Raw genomic sequence first — 20,613 nt, 5'->3', positions numbered from 1 at the left:
TTCCTCTTGTAAAGTTTTGAAAGTTAAAAAGCTTTTGTGGCTTTAACCCAGGAGGGCCAGCCATACTTGTCAGCAACCAGAAACCCCATCTCACTGATTGGCTCTGGCTCACATCCATCCATAAACACACACACATTCATGCGCGACTCCATACACACAAACATATGGAAGCACAGGCATACATACCCGCCACCGCACAGAGAAAAACACACATTTTGATTCATGACGTGCGTCACAGTCTGACAGTGTGACTGCCGTGGAACTGGAGCTTTAAGGGCTGGACCCCAGAAGTGCGCTTCAGCCTGTGCGTCCAGGCTGCTAATTCGGAAAGCAGAGAGCTGACTAATTGTCATGAACTCCTCCTGCCCTCCATCCTCCACCCTAAACTCCTCCTAGTCCCAGACTGTAATGGATTAATGCAGCCTGGTGTATTCTTCCTTAGTCACTCTGATTCTCCTGCACAACCCCACGATGCCATATCTCTGCCACGCCCTGCAGAACGTTTGTTTTTGTTGACTCTCCAGGACTGAATGGAGCACAGTACTGTACATACACACAATACACTCTGCCAGCAGCCAGCACGTATTCTTCTGATAACAAGAGTGAAAGAGCAGGCAAAGAATACACAGTATAGCAGGTTTGAATATGCAGCGTGCAGACGGTGATAATTGTGGGTGCTCTCGCTTTGAGTCTTGTTAACTGTCAGACGCAGTGTTTCAACACCTGTCTTATGTTTCACTCTGCATAATAAGACTTCTATTTAAAGGAGGAGAAGTGAAGATGCCAGCAGAGGTGTTACCTCAAAGTGCTGGAAGAAAATACCTTGATTATTAACGAGAAGGAAAAACTTGTGTTTTGCAGCAAACCTGATCTCCGCGATTGCGAGTTGGGTTCAGAAGAAATTAATGCAGCCAAGCACACGAGACAGAGCACAATCTGAAACTGAATTATCTCTGTTACACTGTACGGCAACAGCACAGTAATTGACGATGAAAAGAGTGTTTCAGCACAGCTACGGAAAACAATGCTTATCAGGCCTAGCTGTTTTTAATTCAAAATATCACAGCAGTCTCTGCAGTAAAACAGCCTAATACATTTAATAGCCCAGAACACACTCCTCAGTATGCTGCGGCTTACTTAGGCTCTTTTTGATTTGCCCTTGAAGGATAGATTTAGTTGCTGTATTGAAGTTCTGGCAGTAGTAGCATCTTGCTGTGCTACTCAGACTGATGATCGCCTCTTTCCTGGCAGATGTCCACCCTCTGCCGGTAACAATCAACAAATGAGAATCATAGCCTTCAACTTGCCCGTCCCTCTGCCCAGCGACAAACTCAGCATCACTGAATCCCAGACACTAGACAGCTATTAACACGATGCATCTGTATCCGGACAATGATGGGCGGTTTGGATTCAGTTGACTTTTGTTGTTTGCTTTCAGTGTTAAAACCAGGGGCTTCATTTTCATGAATCAGTGGCGCACACGGCGAGGATACTGATTTTTGGTAATTTCATGGTCAGAGGCGCACAGCGCACCTGCATCGCTGTTGTACGTTCAATCAAATCACCTCTTTTCTTTTCTCTTCAAAAGCAGGGCGCTCTGTGCCTGACAATTTAGTAATAGAGGAGAGCAGTCGGGAGTAGTTCTGCCACAAAAGATCCTCCAAAGAGGAAACTGATGTCTTTAAGCGGGAAGAACAGCAGTGCCACAATGCCACCTTATTTAAACCACAGAGAGCAAATGACGATAAATTATCTTGGGAGGACAGTCAAGTTCACAGCCAGTCACTGAAATGCTAAATGGGTGCAGATGAGAAGAACAGCCTGTGTGCACTGAGAGAAAATCCCAATTCACCAAGGCAAATACTTGCCAACACAGAGCCCTTGAAGGCATTTAGAGAGCACAAACCATCGCCTACAATGATAAAATGATCCAACTGTCTATTGCAAACAAAGACATCAAGTACATCTCTCACTTTTCACTTCAAATCAAGTCCTGACCCTGAAAAAATGTCCTTTGGATTTTTAATAAAATCACTTTTTGCGTGTTTTTTTAAAGGTGAAAGATGTTAATCGTCTGAAGCCCAAAGTGCAACATTCTGGTGATTTGCTCATTATTTCAAAGCCATGGATATTCATATCTACATTCTGAGACATCCTGATAAACTAAAACATGTTAAGATCATGACTGCTTTGAGTTGAGGTGTTGATTAAATAAGAAGTTGACATTTTGCTTTAGAAATCTTGTTAAAAACTAACAGCTAAATCCAACATGGCCCTGACACTCTAAGAACATGTGAAGGCACTAATGGGGAAAGTTGATCCCCTAAATGGCGCGTGTTACTTAAACATACATTGAATACCAGTATTTTGGTAAAATTTAACTAATCTAGTCGAAGCTTTCCTCCTACATCCTCTCCCCGCCGTGTCAGTGGGCATGATACATAGTCAGCTTAACCCCTGCCTGTGTCACTCTCCCTGGTAGAAACTCCTCAGATCAGAAATGAATTCTTCATGCTGATCCCGGAACAAGGCTGTGCTGCATTTGTCACAGCCACTTTCTTCCACTTTAACTCAAAGCTGTTTGGTATGGCTGGAGCTTTGCAGACTGCAGAGATGTGACAGGGGGGCTGTTTGAAAGCTCGGGCTGAATGCTCTGTCTCTATCTGAGGAATAGTGAGCGAATGCTTGTTCAGTTGCTATGTAAAGTCTGCAGGAACACGCTCCTCTTTTGTGGGTTTAATTCAAAATAATGCTTCAACAACTTCCTAAGTCCACACATTACAATAAAGAACTTCTTCTTTTTTTTATTTCTTGTGGAAGGGATCATGGTGGGTCTTTGAGGCTGTAGCCTAACACAAATGAGAGAAGGTTTGTGGAGGTGCCCAGAGAGGCTTAGCTATGCATTGGCTGTTGAGTCTGGCATGTGTTCTGGCACTCAGAGTGTATTCTCAACAGGACTCTGGTGGATTAGTGTCCATTTGGACAACAGAGTGGTCCGCAGCTTGGGGTGACATTCAACTTCAGCAGGCCAGCAGCTCACACACTGATCATGAAGTTTAGGCTTGCTGTTTGTTGTCATTGATGTGGAGAGAATGTAACGCCACCTAAGTGTTATATTGGGAGTTTCTTGAGCCTCAAAGATGGGTCTGATTGCTGGGATAGCAAAACCTGTTTTGTTTTCTGTTGTTCTCTTGTCTTCCAGTCTAAACCGGATGACTCTGTATGTGTTAAATGAAGCTATGGCCATGCTGCAGTGTGGTGGGTCAGTGAATCAGGGGGTATAGTGGTGGGCTTTGGGGCTGCGGGGCCGGCAGCCCGTTTTGCGTTTGATCCCGGTCGGGGTACATCCATGCTCACAGGGCGACTGCTGTGGTCCATCTGGTGGAGGCTTTAATCACAACTCCCCCCCACTTACACACACACACACACACACACACACACACACACACACTACAGCAACACAAAGCACGCACCCCTTCCCACTTGAGATTCTTTCGACTGCTGCTCACTTTCAGACCTTTTTATCTCCATTATTTATTTTAGTCGTTTCCGCAGTCATGTATCTCCCCACAGAAATGAGTCCTATTTCCTCCTCTTACAGAGTCTCCTACTCAGACCTCAGACCAAGACACGAATCGCTGAACACCACCTGCCATCTGCAATGACGTTTAAAACCTCATCAAAAAAATAAATAAATCACCCGCTATCAGATCTCTATAAACGGCTGCTCGACGACTTTTGATAAGGAATAACCTTTTAGAAAAGGGATCCAGAGTCCTTCACAGGGATAGCCTACGGGACTGTGGACCAAAACATGCCCATGCTGCACAAATCCAGCTCCTCCAAATGTCACTTCATGCTTAACCACCCTTTCTCATGCTTGAAGAAAAGCAAGTGGGCAATGCACAACAAGAAAAGCTCCAGCGGGCTTCGGTTTAAATGCCTACATGCTTAGAGACATGTTTCGATTATTTTTGTGTTGTTGAAACAGTTAGGAGATTGAAGAGAGAGAAAGAAATAATTTCCACTATGAAAACATTGTGTACAGAAGGTGTAAGTCATGCCCTGAGTAAATATACTATTAATAATGTTACATTAAATTAAGCCGAGACGGATTAATAGAGGTATGTGAATATTTCTCTGAAGTTCCTCACAGGATATGAATGTATTCCTGCATATGAGCTCACTTTACAGTCTCTAATGTATACAGCTCAAGGCAGACTCCATGCTGAACTGTTTAAACCTGAAAGCTGCTGTCAGAATACATTTATTATTAAAGGGAGTAAAGGGTCAGCAGATAATGATGATGCTGTTGTTGCATCTCTCCGGGTTGTGTAGAGGGACCACTTACTGTTAGCCTCCCCTTGGACAAAAATAATTGTAGTATTTTCATGAATTCCGAATATCCTGATTAACTCACCCTCATGAACAGCTAATCACTCGAAAATCCCTTTTTAAAAGCGACTTTATTTCCTGTACTGCACACACAAGGCCTCAACTACGAGACACCTCCCAGTGGAGCCAGTGGTTAACTACTGAATGGTCACTCCTCCTCGGCACTAATGCACAAGTAAGCCATACATCATTTATTCATGGTGACAGCAGATACTTTGCCTCATCCCCGGCAATTAGCGAATCAATAAAAACGCATCGGCTTTGAAACTATCAATTCTGAGAGGACGAAAAAAATAGCGTCGTTCATCAACATGCCAGGATCCCAGACGCAGACAATCACTCACGTATCGGCAGCGTTTGTCAGCTCAGCATCAACAGGGCGCTGAGCTGTCAACAATAAGGCACATTTCCTCACATCACTGCTCTTAAAATGAGTCCCCACCTACAAAAAAATGGGTGGCTGAGTCATATAATATCTCAAATTGGGGTCTAAAGAGGGCATAATCTATTGAAAAAAGACGGAGATTTTTGTTTGCGTTCTGAATATGTGTCTATTGTGAAGGAGACGACTGAGCTGAAGCCATCTGAGTGAGATTATCACAGACGCAGACAGGTCAGCAAAGGCCTCGCACCGGCTAATACCTCTTTTGTCAATGTTTAAAAGGCTGACATATCGGCAGTACATTTTGATATCACTGTCTGTCTTATAATTAATTCAGTAAATCCAAACGATCCAATACAAACCTCAGGCGGCGTTACATGGGCATAAATTGACATTAGATTTAGCCGAAGGCCTCGGAATTTGACTTCACTGTCGACTTCTAGCTGAGGCATTTCTTTTTTTCCCGTTTTCCCACAATAATTGCTAATGTTTGTTTGCAAATAACGAAATGGGAAGAGCGCACCAAATTTGAAAACACAATGCTGCTTTCTCTCCAGCCTTGTCTGTTTCATTATTCACTCTCTGTATTTATCCTTTTAAGCCGAATGAAATAACTGCAACTGGATGTGAAAACATTGTCCACGAGAGGCAACAAATTTGTCTCTGAAATTAAATGCTTTTTCCCTCTACCAAGCAAAAGAGCAGGCCAGAGATTTTTTTTCTTTCTTGAATTGAAGAAAAAAAAATTAACAGCAGGAAGTGAGATTATTTTGTTTATTCAACCTATTCAAGTGTACAAATGTGGCCAACGATTTGAGGTAAATCCCCTGTAGAATTCAGGCCCACTATGGATATACATATAATCCACCACGATATAAACTGTCATAATTATGTGTGCCTGCAAGATTGTGTTTTCTATTTTTCTATATTTATTACCTCAAGGCCAATGTCTGTTTCTTTAGCACATAAATATTATTGTGATTTATTACATATATCATCAGAGACTGTGACCCTTTTGTTTATTTCTCCACAGATTATAATTAAAAACATCAGTCGCTTCATTGCTGTGTTTATCAAGATCAGAAAACTCGAACAGTTTAGATGAAATTATGGTAATCCATGTCTTAAACGCCCCGTCAATCACTGTGAGAATAATAACAAGTTAAATCTTCTGCTTTGATTTTCAGCAGTGGCGACGACCCCCTTTTGTTTACTTTTGGATTTTGGGTTGTGCTCCTCACTCACCTCTATAAAAATCACTCAGCGTTTGTTTGTTGAAGTGACATGGTTGGTGTGTTACTGCTGTTTTGTCATGAGCATCAAGACACAGACTCTACTCAGAAGCACTGGGCCCTGCCACTGCCATTATGTCGCTGAAATTACAGGTTATTACTTCCAGGTCAGAGTACCTAAACACGGAAAGGTGACCTTTGGTTGGGCGTGGGCGCTTGTGTTGCTGCAGTATTCTGTTGTTAGATTATTGTTTATGGATCACATCCATTGTCTTATCTAGCGAGTCGATGGGTTTGAAAAATAGGTAATGATCAAAAACATGGTAATGTGTAATGAAATACACATTAACAGGCACCCTGCGGACGGGCTAAATTGGGTGGATGTATCGGGTAGGGTGTGCACAACAAAAAAAACCTCACAGAGAGACGCAGACAGTGAGGAGAAAGAGAGCGATGGAGGGAGAGAGAGTTCACTTAGCTTTACAGTGTGTGTGTGTGTGTGTGTGTGTGTGTGTGTGTGTCTGTGCATGAGCCTGCAGACACCTGCTCCATTCTGCAGTGATGGCTCCCAGCGGGACACAGGCTCAGCTGCTGATCTCTAGGCCCTCCCTGCAGTACTGGTGGCCAGCACACGAACACACAAACTCATACACACACACACGCAGCTCTCCAACAAATCGGAACCCTCTAGGCCCCCCTCCCAGCGTCTCTCAGCCTCTCTGTGTTCCTCGTAACTGACACACCACATGTGCTCATATCAAGTGCAAACATGACATGGTGTACACACGCGCACAAAGCTGCGCAGTCTGTGTTCGTATGATGTCGCATGCAAATTCTATGACACGGTGCAGTCGTAACCTGCTGTCTGATTTATGCTATAGGGATGATATGGCTGAATGGCATGTCTTTTTTTTTTTCTTCTACTACCCTATAGCTAAAACGCTTTCCTGAACACTGCAGTACATCAAACCTCCATATTATGTGCTGCTGTGAATGCAGACAAAAAGGAAAAGGATAAAATGATATAAAGGATACAGTTTGGCCTGTCCTTGTTTGCACTTTTAAATCCTAAGATTTTGTCGGATCGCTTAATGATTCATGTTAAAATGTAATAAAGCAGCCACATTTGTTGTTGCCAGTCCTGCATTGATCAGCCACCATTGTGCTTGGCACTGTTGTTATTGTCGATGCTGTATTTTTGCACATCTCTCCATCTCCCTTTCTCTCTTTGAGCGTCTTTTCCCCTCTGTGGCGTCGTTCAGTCTGCTGCACCTGTTTGTGCCTCACTGACGGCGGGGTTGTGGAGCATAAATGAACTAATTTCCTGGATATAGAGAACACAGCAATCAAGGAAAGGGGAAGTGCAGCGAGCGGCAGATGGAAGGAGCTAATCATTGTTATGAAATAGAGATGACCTCTAACTATCTCCTGGCTGCTAATATACTGTAGCTACACACGTTTGCCAGCTTCTGTGCCATGCACCCACCCACCCCCCACCCCTCCCCTTCTCTCTCCTCCTTCCTCCTTTGCCTGTTTGTTGTTGTCGTGATGATGAACCTCTCCAGGCAGGTTTGAAATGCTACCTTTTTTTTCCTTTTTTTTTTGTTACTAAATGTTAAAACAGAAAAGATTGGAGTTGTCAAACAAAACCTAGTGTCACATAGAGAACGGCAGCTGCCTGCAGTGGGTAATCAGTGGAGCTTTCTACAAATTAACAGCATTCAGCTCTGAAGCACGGCGCACTGCAGGTTTTTAGATGTGGGCTTTTGAAAATTAGATCTCGGTGACTGAAATATGGAATAATTTGCAGTTCAGTTTTTGCTCACGTGTTCTTTTGGCCCTGTCCGCTTTGTGTGAGTAAGGTGACATGGCTGAGACTGCCTGGTCATCCTGACGCTGTAAACTGATGCTGCGGATGCTCGTTTTTAAACAGAATGGCTATCAGTCTAAATTTCAATAAGTGCAGGATAAATCTCTCCTCGGTGTGCCTGGGTTCTTTGAATGCTCTTTTAAATGCCCTGTCCTGCAGCTTGAAAGATGCACAACTGAGAACATGAACAGACAAAATGCTAGAAACAAACTGAACACAGTGTTAGCAGGGGAAGTAATGGTAAACTTTGCTGCAGGCGTATAGTGTGTTGGAGGACGAAACCATTTAGCTATTTACTTATTTATCAAGGCACTCATTTAATGCAGCGGCGCATTAAATGAAATACACTATAGTGCCTTAATTTTATATGGTAATATTATAAAACACACTGAAATGACTGTGTTTTCTAAAACAGTAAATATACCCCATTTTGGATATACACAGCAACGTTGTGCTGCCGGTGTCGAACTGTATTTCTGTTTGGTATCACGGAGGTAGAAAAAATACGATGCTGCTTTTGAGGCTTTACACACCAAAGCCACCAGAATCTTCCAGCACATTTATCTAATGTATGCAAATGATCTTGCTGTGCTTAATGAAGGCACCATTAATCACTATAACGATGGTCTTTTTTAACCAGGGTAATCATGCACGCGCACACATACACACATTTTCAAACACGTACACAAGCACACACACCAAACATGCCTCATCACCAGCATCACACTGATGACAAATGCGCAAAATGACAAAATAAGCCATTTTACCAGAAATGTAACTATGTATCACAAAGCCCTCATATTCTCTCATGAATACATTTTCCCTGCACTGTTTTCTCCTATTCATACACACTTATACTAAATATAATGTCATTTACAACGACACAACTGGTGATCATGTTCCACCCTGGAATTGGCTTGTTAAGTAATCACCTCAGATTCTGTTATTCCATCTAATACGCTGCCGATAAGATCAAAATATGTTAACACGTCAATCATATTTATATAATAAATTCAGCTAATTAGTTCCACTGGTTTCAACAAATAATTCATGGTCCAGCAGCTTTATGCAAACAGCAGATAACACTGTTGTGAGTCTGAACGGGCAGCGGAAAACACAGTCATTCTGTGTGCCGTATAATAACAACAAAACACTGGACAGGCGTCTTTGAACTCGTGTAAGAATTCAAAGCAAAAAAAAAAAAAAAAAAAAAACTGAAAAAAACATTTTTGAAGCCCAACTCCTCACGGAATGTATTTCACCGCTTATCCTCGCCGCGCATTTGCATACAGTTGACGGAAACCCCTGGGTACAGTCAGCAGCATGACAGTGGGTTATGAAGGCTTCCGGGAGGCTCTGGGGTGTGGATCTGAGCCAGTTTGAAGGGGAGCCGAACCAATGAAGAGCCCACAGCGGATTAGACACCCACAGCTTCATGTCGCTTTAATGCGGCGAGTCAGGGATTTTCTTACAACGCTTTTGCCTAAACGCTCAGGGTTTTCTCATGCCCCTTTTTCTCTCTCATTCCCTTCCCCTTGAAGTCATCTTTTCTATGTAAATGGCAGAGTAATGTTGTCTCCAGTGCAAAATATCCCATCTATCTGCTGCGTCCCTGCTTCCTCTGCTAATGTGACTTGTCAGATGTTAATTGGAATTGAATTAGATGGATAGTTATGATCAAATGTCATTTGAAATCTGTCATCTTGCACAACTGTACATCTCCTGAGGGTGTTGAAAAAGAAAAAATCTTTCCTTGTTAAGGATGTTGCATAAAGTTCAAAATGGTAGAATTGTACATGTACTGCTCGAGCCTATTTATCTATTTACTACGAAAGATGATTCAGCATCAAATGCAAATGTTAAATGTAAATATAACACATGCTAACAGAATTCACAAAATAGAACAAACAAAAAATATACTAACCACACAAAAACACACTCACACATGCATGCACACATAAACACCTCAAATTCCCTTGATAACAGTCTGACTGGCAGAGGCTAAAGACAGAGTAGGCGTCCGTAATTGAACAAACATAACAATGTAAATATTTACTAATACTATCCATTGGGGATACAGGCAGAATCCCACAATTGATTTGCTCTCTTTCTGCCCTTTTGCTCTTTTCCTCACACACACACTCGCACACACACACCGAAAATTCACACACACTAACTACCACTTCTGTTTTCCCTGTTTCTCTTCTCACTATGATGCTTGCCTGTGTTCATTAAAGAGATGGAGATATATTGGTCTGTCTATCCTCTTACCAGGGGTGACCTGTAGCCCATCTGGGCTGGCGATGACAGGAGATCCCTGGGAAATAGCGGCGAGTGCGTCTCGGGGACGGAGCCCACGCCACTGGCTGCTAGTCCCGAGAGCTGCCCGTACCTCGCCATCATCTTGAGATGCTGCTCACAGAACACACACACTCATACACAGACACAGGAGGAGAGGGGAGGAGAGAGAGAGAGAGAGAGAGAGAGAAAGAGAGAGAGGAAAAAAGAGAGAGAGGGAAGCGGTGTGAGAGAAGGGAAGGAGAACAGATAACAGCAGGTAGGAAGGACGGTGAGAATGGTAAAGGACAGAAGAGGGAGTGGGGGTGGGGGGGGGTGGGGTGGGGGTGGGGGGGGGACATGAAGAAAGAGGAGGTAGAGGGGGATTACAGAACACTTTGCTCTCACACAAATGCATGTGTGAACACACACACATACGGGCATACACACTCGTACTTACAGATATACTGTACGTGCACATGAAGGCACAGATACAATTTTAGCCCCAGGTGGGCAATTTCACAAGCAAGCCTATGCTGGATGGGTTTGATAGCTACCTTGCTTTGGTTACAATAGGAGAATGTAAAGTCTAGGCACTAGCTCTCCATTTATTATTACAAGCCAGGATGAGCGTGAGAAGCGTAGCAGTCCCTTTTTCTCCGTACCGACTATCGTGCAGGGAAATATAATAAACAGCTGCTGTTATCAATCATCCCCTCTGTCTCCTGGCTATGAGCATACACAAGTGTACAAACACGCACACACGGTCATACAATAACACACATGACAGAATGGTTGGCAGCAGACATACACAGGTGAAGTGTGGAGAAAGAAGCAAATCCAAATCTCTTTACCTCATTGCTCAACAAAGCGGCGTTGAGTGTTCGGCTTATTTCGAACATGTTCAGGTTCGGTGCTTTTTTTTTTTTTCGTTCAGTCCTTCTTTTATATATATTTCAGATTCTCTTCAGTTCTTTGCTCCGCTTTTTCTTCTTCTGTACAGCTGGGAGTCAGTCCCGAAAAACACAAAAAAGAAAAAAGAAAGAAAAAATGAAATCAATTGGGAAAAAGAGGGGGATAAAAAAATCCTCTTTAATTTTCAGATTTTTGGAGTTGTGAATTTGCAGCGCTCTGTCTTTTTTTTTTTCTTTCTTCCCCCCTGTCTGTTGATGCACCTCTGCTCGGCTGTGGCTGTAGTGGTGGTGTTTGTGCCCAGGGTCTCCGCACACGTCTAAGGAGTCAATACGCTGCTGTTTTTTTTTTTTTTTTAAAATCTCCCCAGAGTCAGCACATTAAAACAGGCAGTCAGGCAGTCGGTGGGTCGGTGGGTCGGGCTGGCGGGCTGGCTGGCTCCCTTATCTGTCCCCCGCACACTGGCTCACACAATACGCTCCGATCCTCACACTGCTCGCTAGCAGATTAGCCTGTCCCAAAACATAGCACTTAGTTTAAACTCCCCTCCCTTTTGCTCTCTCTCTCTCTCTCTCTCTCTGTATCACTCCCTCTGGCTCGCTCCTTCGCTCTCCTCCCCTCCCTCGCTCACTCCATCTCTCCCTGCATCACTCTCTCTCCTCCCATTGCTCACGCATTGATGCAGCTACAGTTCGCCGTGCTACCACAAGGTGGGAAGACTGTTCTAGCAACAGCGACACCATCGCCACCACATCCCTTCCTCTCCGTGCCACTCCTATCTTTTAGATTTTCCTCTCTTCTCCTCTTCCCATGTGTGTCTATAACACACAGGTAGAGGGGTGTTTGCACTTAGAGCAGCTCTCACTCCCCTGACCATATCAAACTTACAGCCAGGGGATAAGCAGATTGGTTAGGGGTGTGTGAGGACTAATATTGTTCGGTCTTGTTATCTAATTACGGCTCTTACAAAAACAGGTTGTGGATTCAAGTGACTATCAAAGACTTCTGGGGGGGAGGAAATAATTCAGCACTTCCTTGGAGGTGTTTTTTGTGACAGCTACATGCAAAGCAATGGAATGCAATAAAAATCTGTACACTATCAAGACGCCTCAAGAGAGCAGGAATAAATGGTACCTCACAGTAATAGGCGGCGGAGGGAAAAAGTGAGGGTTGGGCTGATGTGAGCATCAAGGTCAGGTGGTTGTCCTTTTCCTTGGCAGGGTGTGGCACAGAGATGACGAAGCAGCTAGTCACAGGCATGGCAGGAGATCCCAACTACGGAACGAGTAAACAAGGAAAAAAAAAAAAAAAAGATTAGGGAGACTTGTGCCAAGGATATGATTCACTACATTTTTGGTTTTCAGTCGGCAACACCTGAGAGACTCGAGAATATGACTCATTGCGTTCTATATCTGCATACAGTGTGGATAAGTCAAAATGTTTATGAAATGGAAGCTTATTTTTAGGAGAAAATAACAGAAGACTTAATATTTTATGAAAATAAAGCCGACAGAGTGATTGGTATCGCCATCATCTTCACTAATGCTAATCTTAGTGGTGTCTTAGACCGTGGCTCCACAGGATTTATTCCCAGTGCTTTGAATGTGCTTTTTTGCTGTCTTGGATCAGAGTGGGGAGAGCGGCCAGTTAATAGCAGCCTATTGACACTGAACCATCTGTTTAGGTGGACACTGTCCAGCGTAGCGGGGAGGGAGGGAGAAAGGGATGGAGGGACGGAGGAAGTGACGGATAAAGAGAGAAGAGAGGGTGACGATTAATGGCTGGCTGAGAGAGAGGGGGTAACGGCAAGGTACAAAGCAGAGGAAGTGTTAGCAAACTGTTAGTTTGAGCGGGTGTTTATGTAAAACAGGAAGAGAAAAAATATGGAGAGAGACTCGCACTTATCGAGGATGTGCCATCTAATGCTGTTTACGTGTTTTAAATTAGCACATTTTCTCTTTTTACATCAGGGGCAGGATATGTGAAAGTATCATCAACGACATCACTGCATTTTGGCACTGTTTTGCTGCCTTGGCTTCCATTCCAGTTTTTCCTTTCCCTTCAGAAAAAGGGCTGCTAGCCACATCCCTGTTCTGTAAAGCCCGCGGTCTCTGGGGAGGGTTGGTCCGGCAGAGCCCTGGGGGGAGCTGTCAGTTGAATCATCCAGAGTGAGGGCTGATTCCTCAGTCAGCTGCCTCTCAAGCCTTCCTCTCTGACCAAGCCTCACTCCCCTGAGCCCCCTGATTGCTGTCACCATAGTGATTCTCTGTGTACTGCCGGCTGGTCTCCGCTCTCCCCCCCGCCTTAAACCCCCCACCCTGTCTCTCACTACCACCCGTCTCCGACTCGCTGCCACTTGTGCCCTGTGTTTTGATTTTTGCATGACTTCCTCCTTCATTGATGATGGACTTTATGTGTGGAAGTCCTTAACTGGCCACAGTAAAAAGGGTTTCCCTGTACTTGCTGGAATACAAATACAAAAACATAGATTTGCTCCTCCAGCACACACACACACACACACATATATATACACACACATCAAGCTTCAGGCTGGAAACATAAACAAGATTTTTTTTCTCTCAGTTATGGTACTGAGCTACAAGCACCGACTTATTTGATCATTTCACAGTTTAGAAGAAAAGCTATCTTTCTGAAAGAATGAAAAGCAAGGCTTAAAAATACCTTTGCTGTGCCAAAGCCACTGTTTCCCCAAGGGGTTTCTGACATGTTCTGCACGGGATTGTGATGGTGCTGTGAGTCCTAGCCACCCACGCTTAAAATAGCCACAATTTCTTAATGTTACTGTACATCCTGTGTTAAACCATGACAGGAGTGTCTACATGTGAAGCACATTCATATGTTCGGAAATCATTAGAGGTCAAAAATGTTTTGATAAGCATGTAAAAATACACTCTCCTGAGAGATAATTAAAATTTGAGAGACCACGATGTGGACTGTTCTTCTCTTTTATGTTATCCTGTTTCTCAGTGATGGATGTGTTCATTAAATCATTGCTGCACTTTGCAGACATCATGACAAAAACATATTGTATGCATGCAGAGTGTTACTTGGGCAGAGAGTGGAGGGGTTATTGTTGAAAGTGTTGCTATTTTTTCTCGATCTTCAAACATATTTTAAAGGAGGACACGCCAATATAGAACATGGAGCTTTAAAGAAAAGGAAAGCCATCGAGAAAAAAGACTTTGCTGTAATATTCTCCCATACATTTTAACACGATTAAAGCACCACAGACTCTTGAGTTGTGAAATTTGAATCTGACATTTTGTGCCAAGTTCCTACATGAGACACCATGTATTGTTTAGCAATATATTACATCTAATTGTGTTTGTAATGAGTAGACTTACATTAATGTGTTTATTTTTTTATTTTGTTTAGAAAATGTCACCTTCATTTCGGGGGCCCTTTAATCTCTATAGCTGCCTATGAGTGCAGGATCTGTGGCCAATAGGATGAGATTTTGGCATCAGAAGAGTTCTGGTTTCCATTTGTAGTCTGACTGTAGTCTGAGTCATTTTAACCACTCATGTCTGAGTGGGTTTTGGTTGAATGCAGGTAAACAGTCCATATGGAGAACAAAAGCGGCAGAACGCACTGGCCGAAATGCAACCTCAAAACCCATCTGCTATTGTCTGATCACAATTTAGCTTTTTATTTGCTTTTTTTTTTTTAAAGATATTTTTATGGGCATGTTTGCCTTTAATTGATAGGAAAGCTGAGCGTGAAGTGGGGAGAGAGAGGGGGAATGACATGCAGCAAACGGCTGTGAGTTGGAATTGGACCCGGGCCGCTGCGGCAACAGCCTTGTACATGGGGCGCCTGCTCTATCCACTAAACCACTGACGTCCCTTTTATTAGCTTTTTTAAAGCAACTTCGAGCTGACTGTTGAGTCTTGTTCTCTAATTGTCAAACAGTGATGTTTTGGGTTGGTGGTTTGGTCCAACTACTGACCCAAAGCACTCTGCTGTCATAAACACACAGGCCCGAAATACACACACATGCACAAACAGGACCTAAACATCCATTAAATGGAGAGATGTCAGAGTGAGGGGGCTGCCTTGGACTGGCACCCTGAGCAGTTGGGGGCTCAGTGCCTTGCTCAAGGGCACCTCAGCAGTGCCCAGGAGGTGAACTGGAACCTCTCCAGCTACCAGTCCATGCTCCATACTTGGTTGAACTAGTGACTCCTCGGTTCCCAAATCAATTCCCTATGGACTGAGCTATTGATGAGACTCATCAATCAAGTAAAAGTTGGATAATGTTGCTTTAAAAGCAACCAACTCCAACTCCATACTTGTGTCTCAAGTTGCTAGCCTGACTGTTAACAATGACCAAGTCATGGAATAAGGCTATAAAATGAAGGCTGGGATACAGTCCTTGAACCCATGGGAGTGATGGGGTTTGACACATGTATAGTGTAACTGGAGCTGTGATGTTGGAGGGTTACCGCAGACGGCACTAGAAAGAAAGGGATGGTGTTCATTTGGGGGCTTTGGGTTTGCTCTGTCTAGCTCCTTGGTTGTGCTCGGCCTGAGAGAACTTTTTGGGTACGGTCAAATGGATAGCAGACCATACACACTCTAAAGACCTTTATCGTTCATATCGTCGAACTTCTTATAATCAATATTCACTGAAATCTCTATAACTCTACAATCATTATCTACATTATCGTAATAAAATACATCTGAAAATGACTCTAATTTGCAAAGACACTTAACACTTCATTGATTCATTTGTAATTTGTGTTTTTTGTTGTTGTTGTACATCTTCAACAATTTTGTATTGTTTTTTAGTCTGGAACTCATTCAATTATGCAATCCTCATTTTTATCTTTTTCTTTTTATATATATGACTGTTGTTATTTAATAGGGGAGGTTTCTTCATAAGCTTGGGTTCTAACCTCTCCTGCACAATGTTTTAACTTTTAATTTCTTTTTCCCGTATTTTCTGTACATGTATGTGCAAATAAACTAAACTACACAACAGAATGTTTTCAAAATGAAAGTATTTATTCATGGTCTTCTATTAAAGATCTTTTCAGTAATGTCAGAAAAAATGTATGCTGACGTAAGGCCAATTGGAGAAGGTTCAGTGAAAAAAAAAAATCAATCTTCCCTGTGTTCTATAATAGTGCGCAAGCTGAGTCTTTTGGCAAGTGCTGACCAGACTTTACTGCACATGTGTTGTATCCCAAAGATATAATATGACACTCCCAGCCAGCCTTCATTCAACAGCCTTGGCATGGAGGATGCCTGTTACGCCTATATCCACTGGATACACCAGAACCACTGAAATACTGGTCGCTGCTCTCAGAGACTATATCGCCGTCATACTGATAGCTGATGGGTTCTGAGATTGGTGTCCCTTTAATTTAACAATATAACATATCTGACAGATCTTGTCATGATATGTATTTTCACTCATAACTAATAATATTGCAAATAATCTTCTTATTCAGATTCTGTCTTTTACAAGCCAACAACAAAATGTGAGTTTCAGCCATAAGATCGGGTTTTATCTACGCTGGTAGAGACAAGCCAGGATCTTGCAGTAAATTCAACCACTCCTATACAGTCTCCCTATTTGATAAGAGCTGAGAAACAAGGGAAACATGTAGCGTATCTAATTCATTCTTCTCATGCCCCATAATTCAATTTCAATCTCCCTCTTGAAAATGAATGATTGTACCACCATAGAGCTCTTTAATTGGCATAGTGTTAAAGGAATGACATAGCATGGAGGACAGCTATTCAATTTTCAATTTTAACGAAATATTACACAGCAGCTCTGTATTCTCTTCCTGTCATCTGAGAAATAATCAGTCCGACCTATCTACTCAGCGGCCTGTTGATGCTTGCCATCAAATACAGATCACACACAGAGAGAAAAATCATTGCCCTCTCCCTGGTCTTATTCATTTGGTCCTGTTACACATAGCTTATAACCTGAAAATTAGCAGCAGCCTGTATGCCTCTTGCTCCAGGAGCTGTGCGACTGCTCATTTGATGTACTTAATCAGGTGCAGCCTTTGTAATGGGAAAGGAATAGGGCCAGGCTTGATTGGCCTTGATGACATCTATGCTCCAATTGTCTAGAAAACCTCCAGCTTTAATCAATCTGCAGGATAATTCAGAATCTCTGGCTGCTGCCTGCAATGATTGGCTTTCTTCTCTGAAAATACCATTAAAATGCAGGTACGGCTGTAATAAAACTGAGGTGTGCACAATGTACTGATTAAAGTTTAGAGGTAGTGTAATGGGAGTCATATAGTTTTAGTGTTGCCTGCAGAATGCGAATGCTGAAAGTGAACTATGCTGAACACTGGGTTATGAAGATTGTATTTCAAATTATTATAGCTGTTAATTCAGTACATTTGGGGGGATGTTTGTGAAATCTGGTTTTCAGACAGGAAAAACTCAGAGTTATATGTCTGAGACAAGTTTTCCTGACCGCTTGAGACACTAAGGATCAGCATTTCTGCATGTTTTGGTGAATTTGTTTGCTGTATTTAATGATCCATGCACTTAAATCTAACTGCAGACACCTGTTATTATTTTCTGTTTGTTATTTTTCTGTTGTTTTTTTTTACTACATATAATTCAACTTGTCTCATCTTACCTCCATGCACAGCCCGTGTGAACTGCTGTGTGCCTGCAGCGGTGCACTGATGTGGATGACAGCAGCGCCTCTCCCTCGTCCTCCCGCTCCGTTGCCGTGGCAACACACATGGAGCGTCGGCTGCTCTGTAACAGAATGGAAAGGAAGATGGAGGAGAACACTGTTAGAGACGTCGAGACTGGTGTGTAAATACGAGCCTTACCTCGCTTCTTCTTCGCTTCTTTACGAGCAGAGGGACGCGGACGAAGCCCAGCTGTCAGACATATTTTAGCTGAATATTTCGGGCTCGCTCCGCGTCTTTAAATTGATGCTAACGTGAAGTGTGCTAACCTTTTAGCTAGCATGTACAGGGATGTAAACAAGAGTCATGTCACCAGCTTGTTGTGAGCTAGCGTCGCTGCTACAGACGTTAGCGAAGCGTGTAACTGACCGAATGCTGGCGGTGTACGTCACGGAAATACTTTAGCAAACTGCCGGCATGTCAACGTTAACCATTTAATTTCGACAGGGCGAGCAGTAGTGCAGGTGTATCTGCTAGCTAGCTGTGTTACCGAGTGAACTGCTGTGGAGCTAATAAGCTAGCTGTCGGTCCTGCTGTAATATGGTTCTTGTGTTACCCTCTAAATTAAAGTCATAATCCGTAAATAAATGCCAACAAATGCAAAGCACCACTGTGAATATGAGACACAGATTTGAACCAATAATTAATGGATATATCTTTAAATACAAGGACCACTACTGGACAAAATTTAAGTGATGTTTTCTGTTGCTGCAGAAAATGTTTTTACATCTATAATATTCACCATGCTTGTACACATCAGAGTAAAAACAGTGTAGGATCACACATACTGTTTTTTTTTTTCAATTAGTATTTACTACAATCCAAACTACTGTGTTTATGCCTCAAATATGGCAAATTATTGCATCTTCAATATGCTATACATACACTTGCAGGTGCAAATCATCATGCATGTTGTCTTAGAGTAAAGCATACTGCTTTTCAGTCAGTTTGAAGATGCTGCTTCTACCGGCGCCACATAATTGCATTGCAAAATGACCAAAGATATTAAAAGACAATGATACAAAGTAATCTTTGGTTTGCAAGTTAAGTCGTTTTTAACTACTGTTTAAAAAAAATCCACAAATTCATAAAAAAATTCAAATTCATAAAAATGTTAACACAATTAAAATATTAGATAATACCACAGACCAATCAGAATGACATTACTGTCTCATTTGCACACCACCAGTTCACTTCACCACACAATAAAATGAAAAGAAACAAAATTTAAACCCTGTTGAAATGTATGGGCCTTTAACTAATATCTATGAAAAAAACCCCATAAAATATATGGTAGCTTTTTCTTTTCTTATTATGCAAAACAGTAAACAAAGACACATTTAAGCAACATTGTCTATGTTATTCATTTGTGCTGCATACTGAAAAATAAAGATTTCTATCAGCCTCAATATACTTTATGTGTGTTACTCCATTTTGCATTGCAGAATCTTGTTGTTAAAAGTCGACAAAACTGGAAAAGATGTTAGAAAGACGTGACGTATACATAAGCATTTCTAAGGAGCAATATTTTTAAATAATTTGTTAATAATTTGTTAATTTATTGGTTGGGTTTAGTGGTGGCAACAATCTGGGACTGTTACTCTGTATGAGAAACTAATTTATTTATCGACATTGATTTGATTGATTTGATTTAATTTTGTGTCATGCATACTTACGTGTGCCCAACCCTCATGGGTTTACGAGACGCCATCACAATGACGTTGCAGTAACAATCCAAAGTACATGTTATTTTACTGCTCAGTCCTGAAACAAAATCCTCTACATGCTAAGAACTTACATTATTTAAAATAAAGTTAGATTAGTTTACTTAACACAGTTTTACACAACACTCTTGCATAAAATGAGACTCATCTTAATACTACTTATTGCACTTGTTTCTCAGGCAGTGAAACTGGAGGAGAGGACGCCTTGGTGGGCAATGTGAACAAACTGACAGTGAGCCCACCAGGTTACACAGGAGCGCCGCGAAAAGGACATCTGGTTTTTGATGCTTGCTTTGAGAGTGGTGAGTAGTTAACTTGGAAATGGCATGTCAGTAGAATAAGGTGGGTGTTTGAGTGTTAATCCATGAAATATTATGTTCTTCTTTTCAAGTTGGTGACATCCTTTTTTGGTGTTAAGTCACTGCTATGGTCAGTGGCTGCTGCAAATAATTACAAGCTCTAGTGCAAGATTTTGTGTGAGCGAGATTATCAGTCACAAAATTAAACTAACACATTAACACATATTTTAATCTAGCTATAAATACACCTATGCATGTTTAGCATTTACAGTATTGTAGCATACTGACTCAACTGCAGATAGACCAAAACAGCAGTTCCCTGTCCATTCCATTGCAAGTTAGGCTGATACCTCTTCAGTCACACATGTAGTTGTTTTCCCTCATTACCCTTGATTTTTAATTTCTACACAATTTTGCAGCATCTGTTTTCTCTGTGTTTTGCATCTCAATTTATGAAAACTGTTCTCAGGATCCATCCCATCTTGTCTGTAGGTGAACAAAAATGCTTTTGTTTCATCAGCACTGGATTATTTTAATGCCACCTACACCAGCCTAAAGTTTCCACCAAACACCTCCAGCTTGTTCAAAACACTGCAGCTAGAATCCTCATTTCATGTCGATCAAATAAGTTTGACCGCAGTACACAAATTCTAGCCTTTGCCTATTCAAAGTAGAGCTGACGTTAAGGTTCTTCTTTTGCATTTTAAATCTTTGCATGGATTAGCACTATCTTATTTATCCAACCTCATCAGGCTCTATGTTCCAACCACCAGTCTTTGTTCATAATGTATTTACCTAGTATGATAAGAAATCAGTGTTAAATA

At 42.1% G+C, this 20,613-nt stretch overlaps 2 protein-coding genes across 11 annotated transcripts in view; one reads left to right on the top strand and one right to left on the bottom strand.

Annotated features, from left to right (window-relative positions):
- elavl4 (ELAV like neuron-specific RNA binding protein 4) overlaps window positions 1–18,104 on the bottom strand; it is a 107,898-nt gene extending 89,794 nt beyond the window's left edge. For 4 of the 10 annotated variants that reach the window (XM_078168749.1, XM_078168753.1, XM_078168748.1 and 1 more), the window contains exon 1: window positions 11,011–11,699. In XM_078168749.1, coding sequence (XP_078024875.1) covers window positions 11,011–11,058 — 48 coding nt within the window. In that variant the 5' untranslated portion in view covers window positions 11,059–11,699. Of the gene's footprint in view, window positions 1–10,150; window positions 10,292–11,010; window positions 11,747–12,202; window positions 12,344–17,705; window positions 17,833–18,035 lie in introns of those variants that run through there. The other 6 variants (XM_033621663.2, XM_078168744.1, XM_078168746.1 and 3 more) reach the window with 5 other exon arrangements.
- The window catches only part of agbl4 (AGBL carboxypeptidase 4), a 394,549-nt gene continuing 391,664 nt past the window's right edge, over window positions 17,729–20,613 (top strand). The window contains exons 1-2 of the mRNA XM_033621660.2: window positions 17,729–17,886; window positions 19,670–19,792. Coding sequence (XP_033477551.1) covers window positions 17,814–17,886; window positions 19,670–19,792 — 196 coding nt within the window. The 5' untranslated portion in view covers window positions 17,729–17,813. The remainder of the gene's footprint in view (window positions 17,887–19,669; window positions 19,793–20,613) is intronic.

Source organism: Epinephelus lanceolatus, chromosome 6 (assembly GCF_041903045.1).
Source record: "Epinephelus lanceolatus isolate andai-2023 chromosome 6, ASM4190304v1, whole genome shotgun sequence".
Taxonomy (NCBI): domain Eukaryota; kingdom Metazoa; phylum Chordata; class Actinopteri; order Perciformes; family Serranidae; genus Epinephelus; species Epinephelus lanceolatus.
This window is presented reverse-complemented; position numbering and strand designations above follow the sequence as displayed.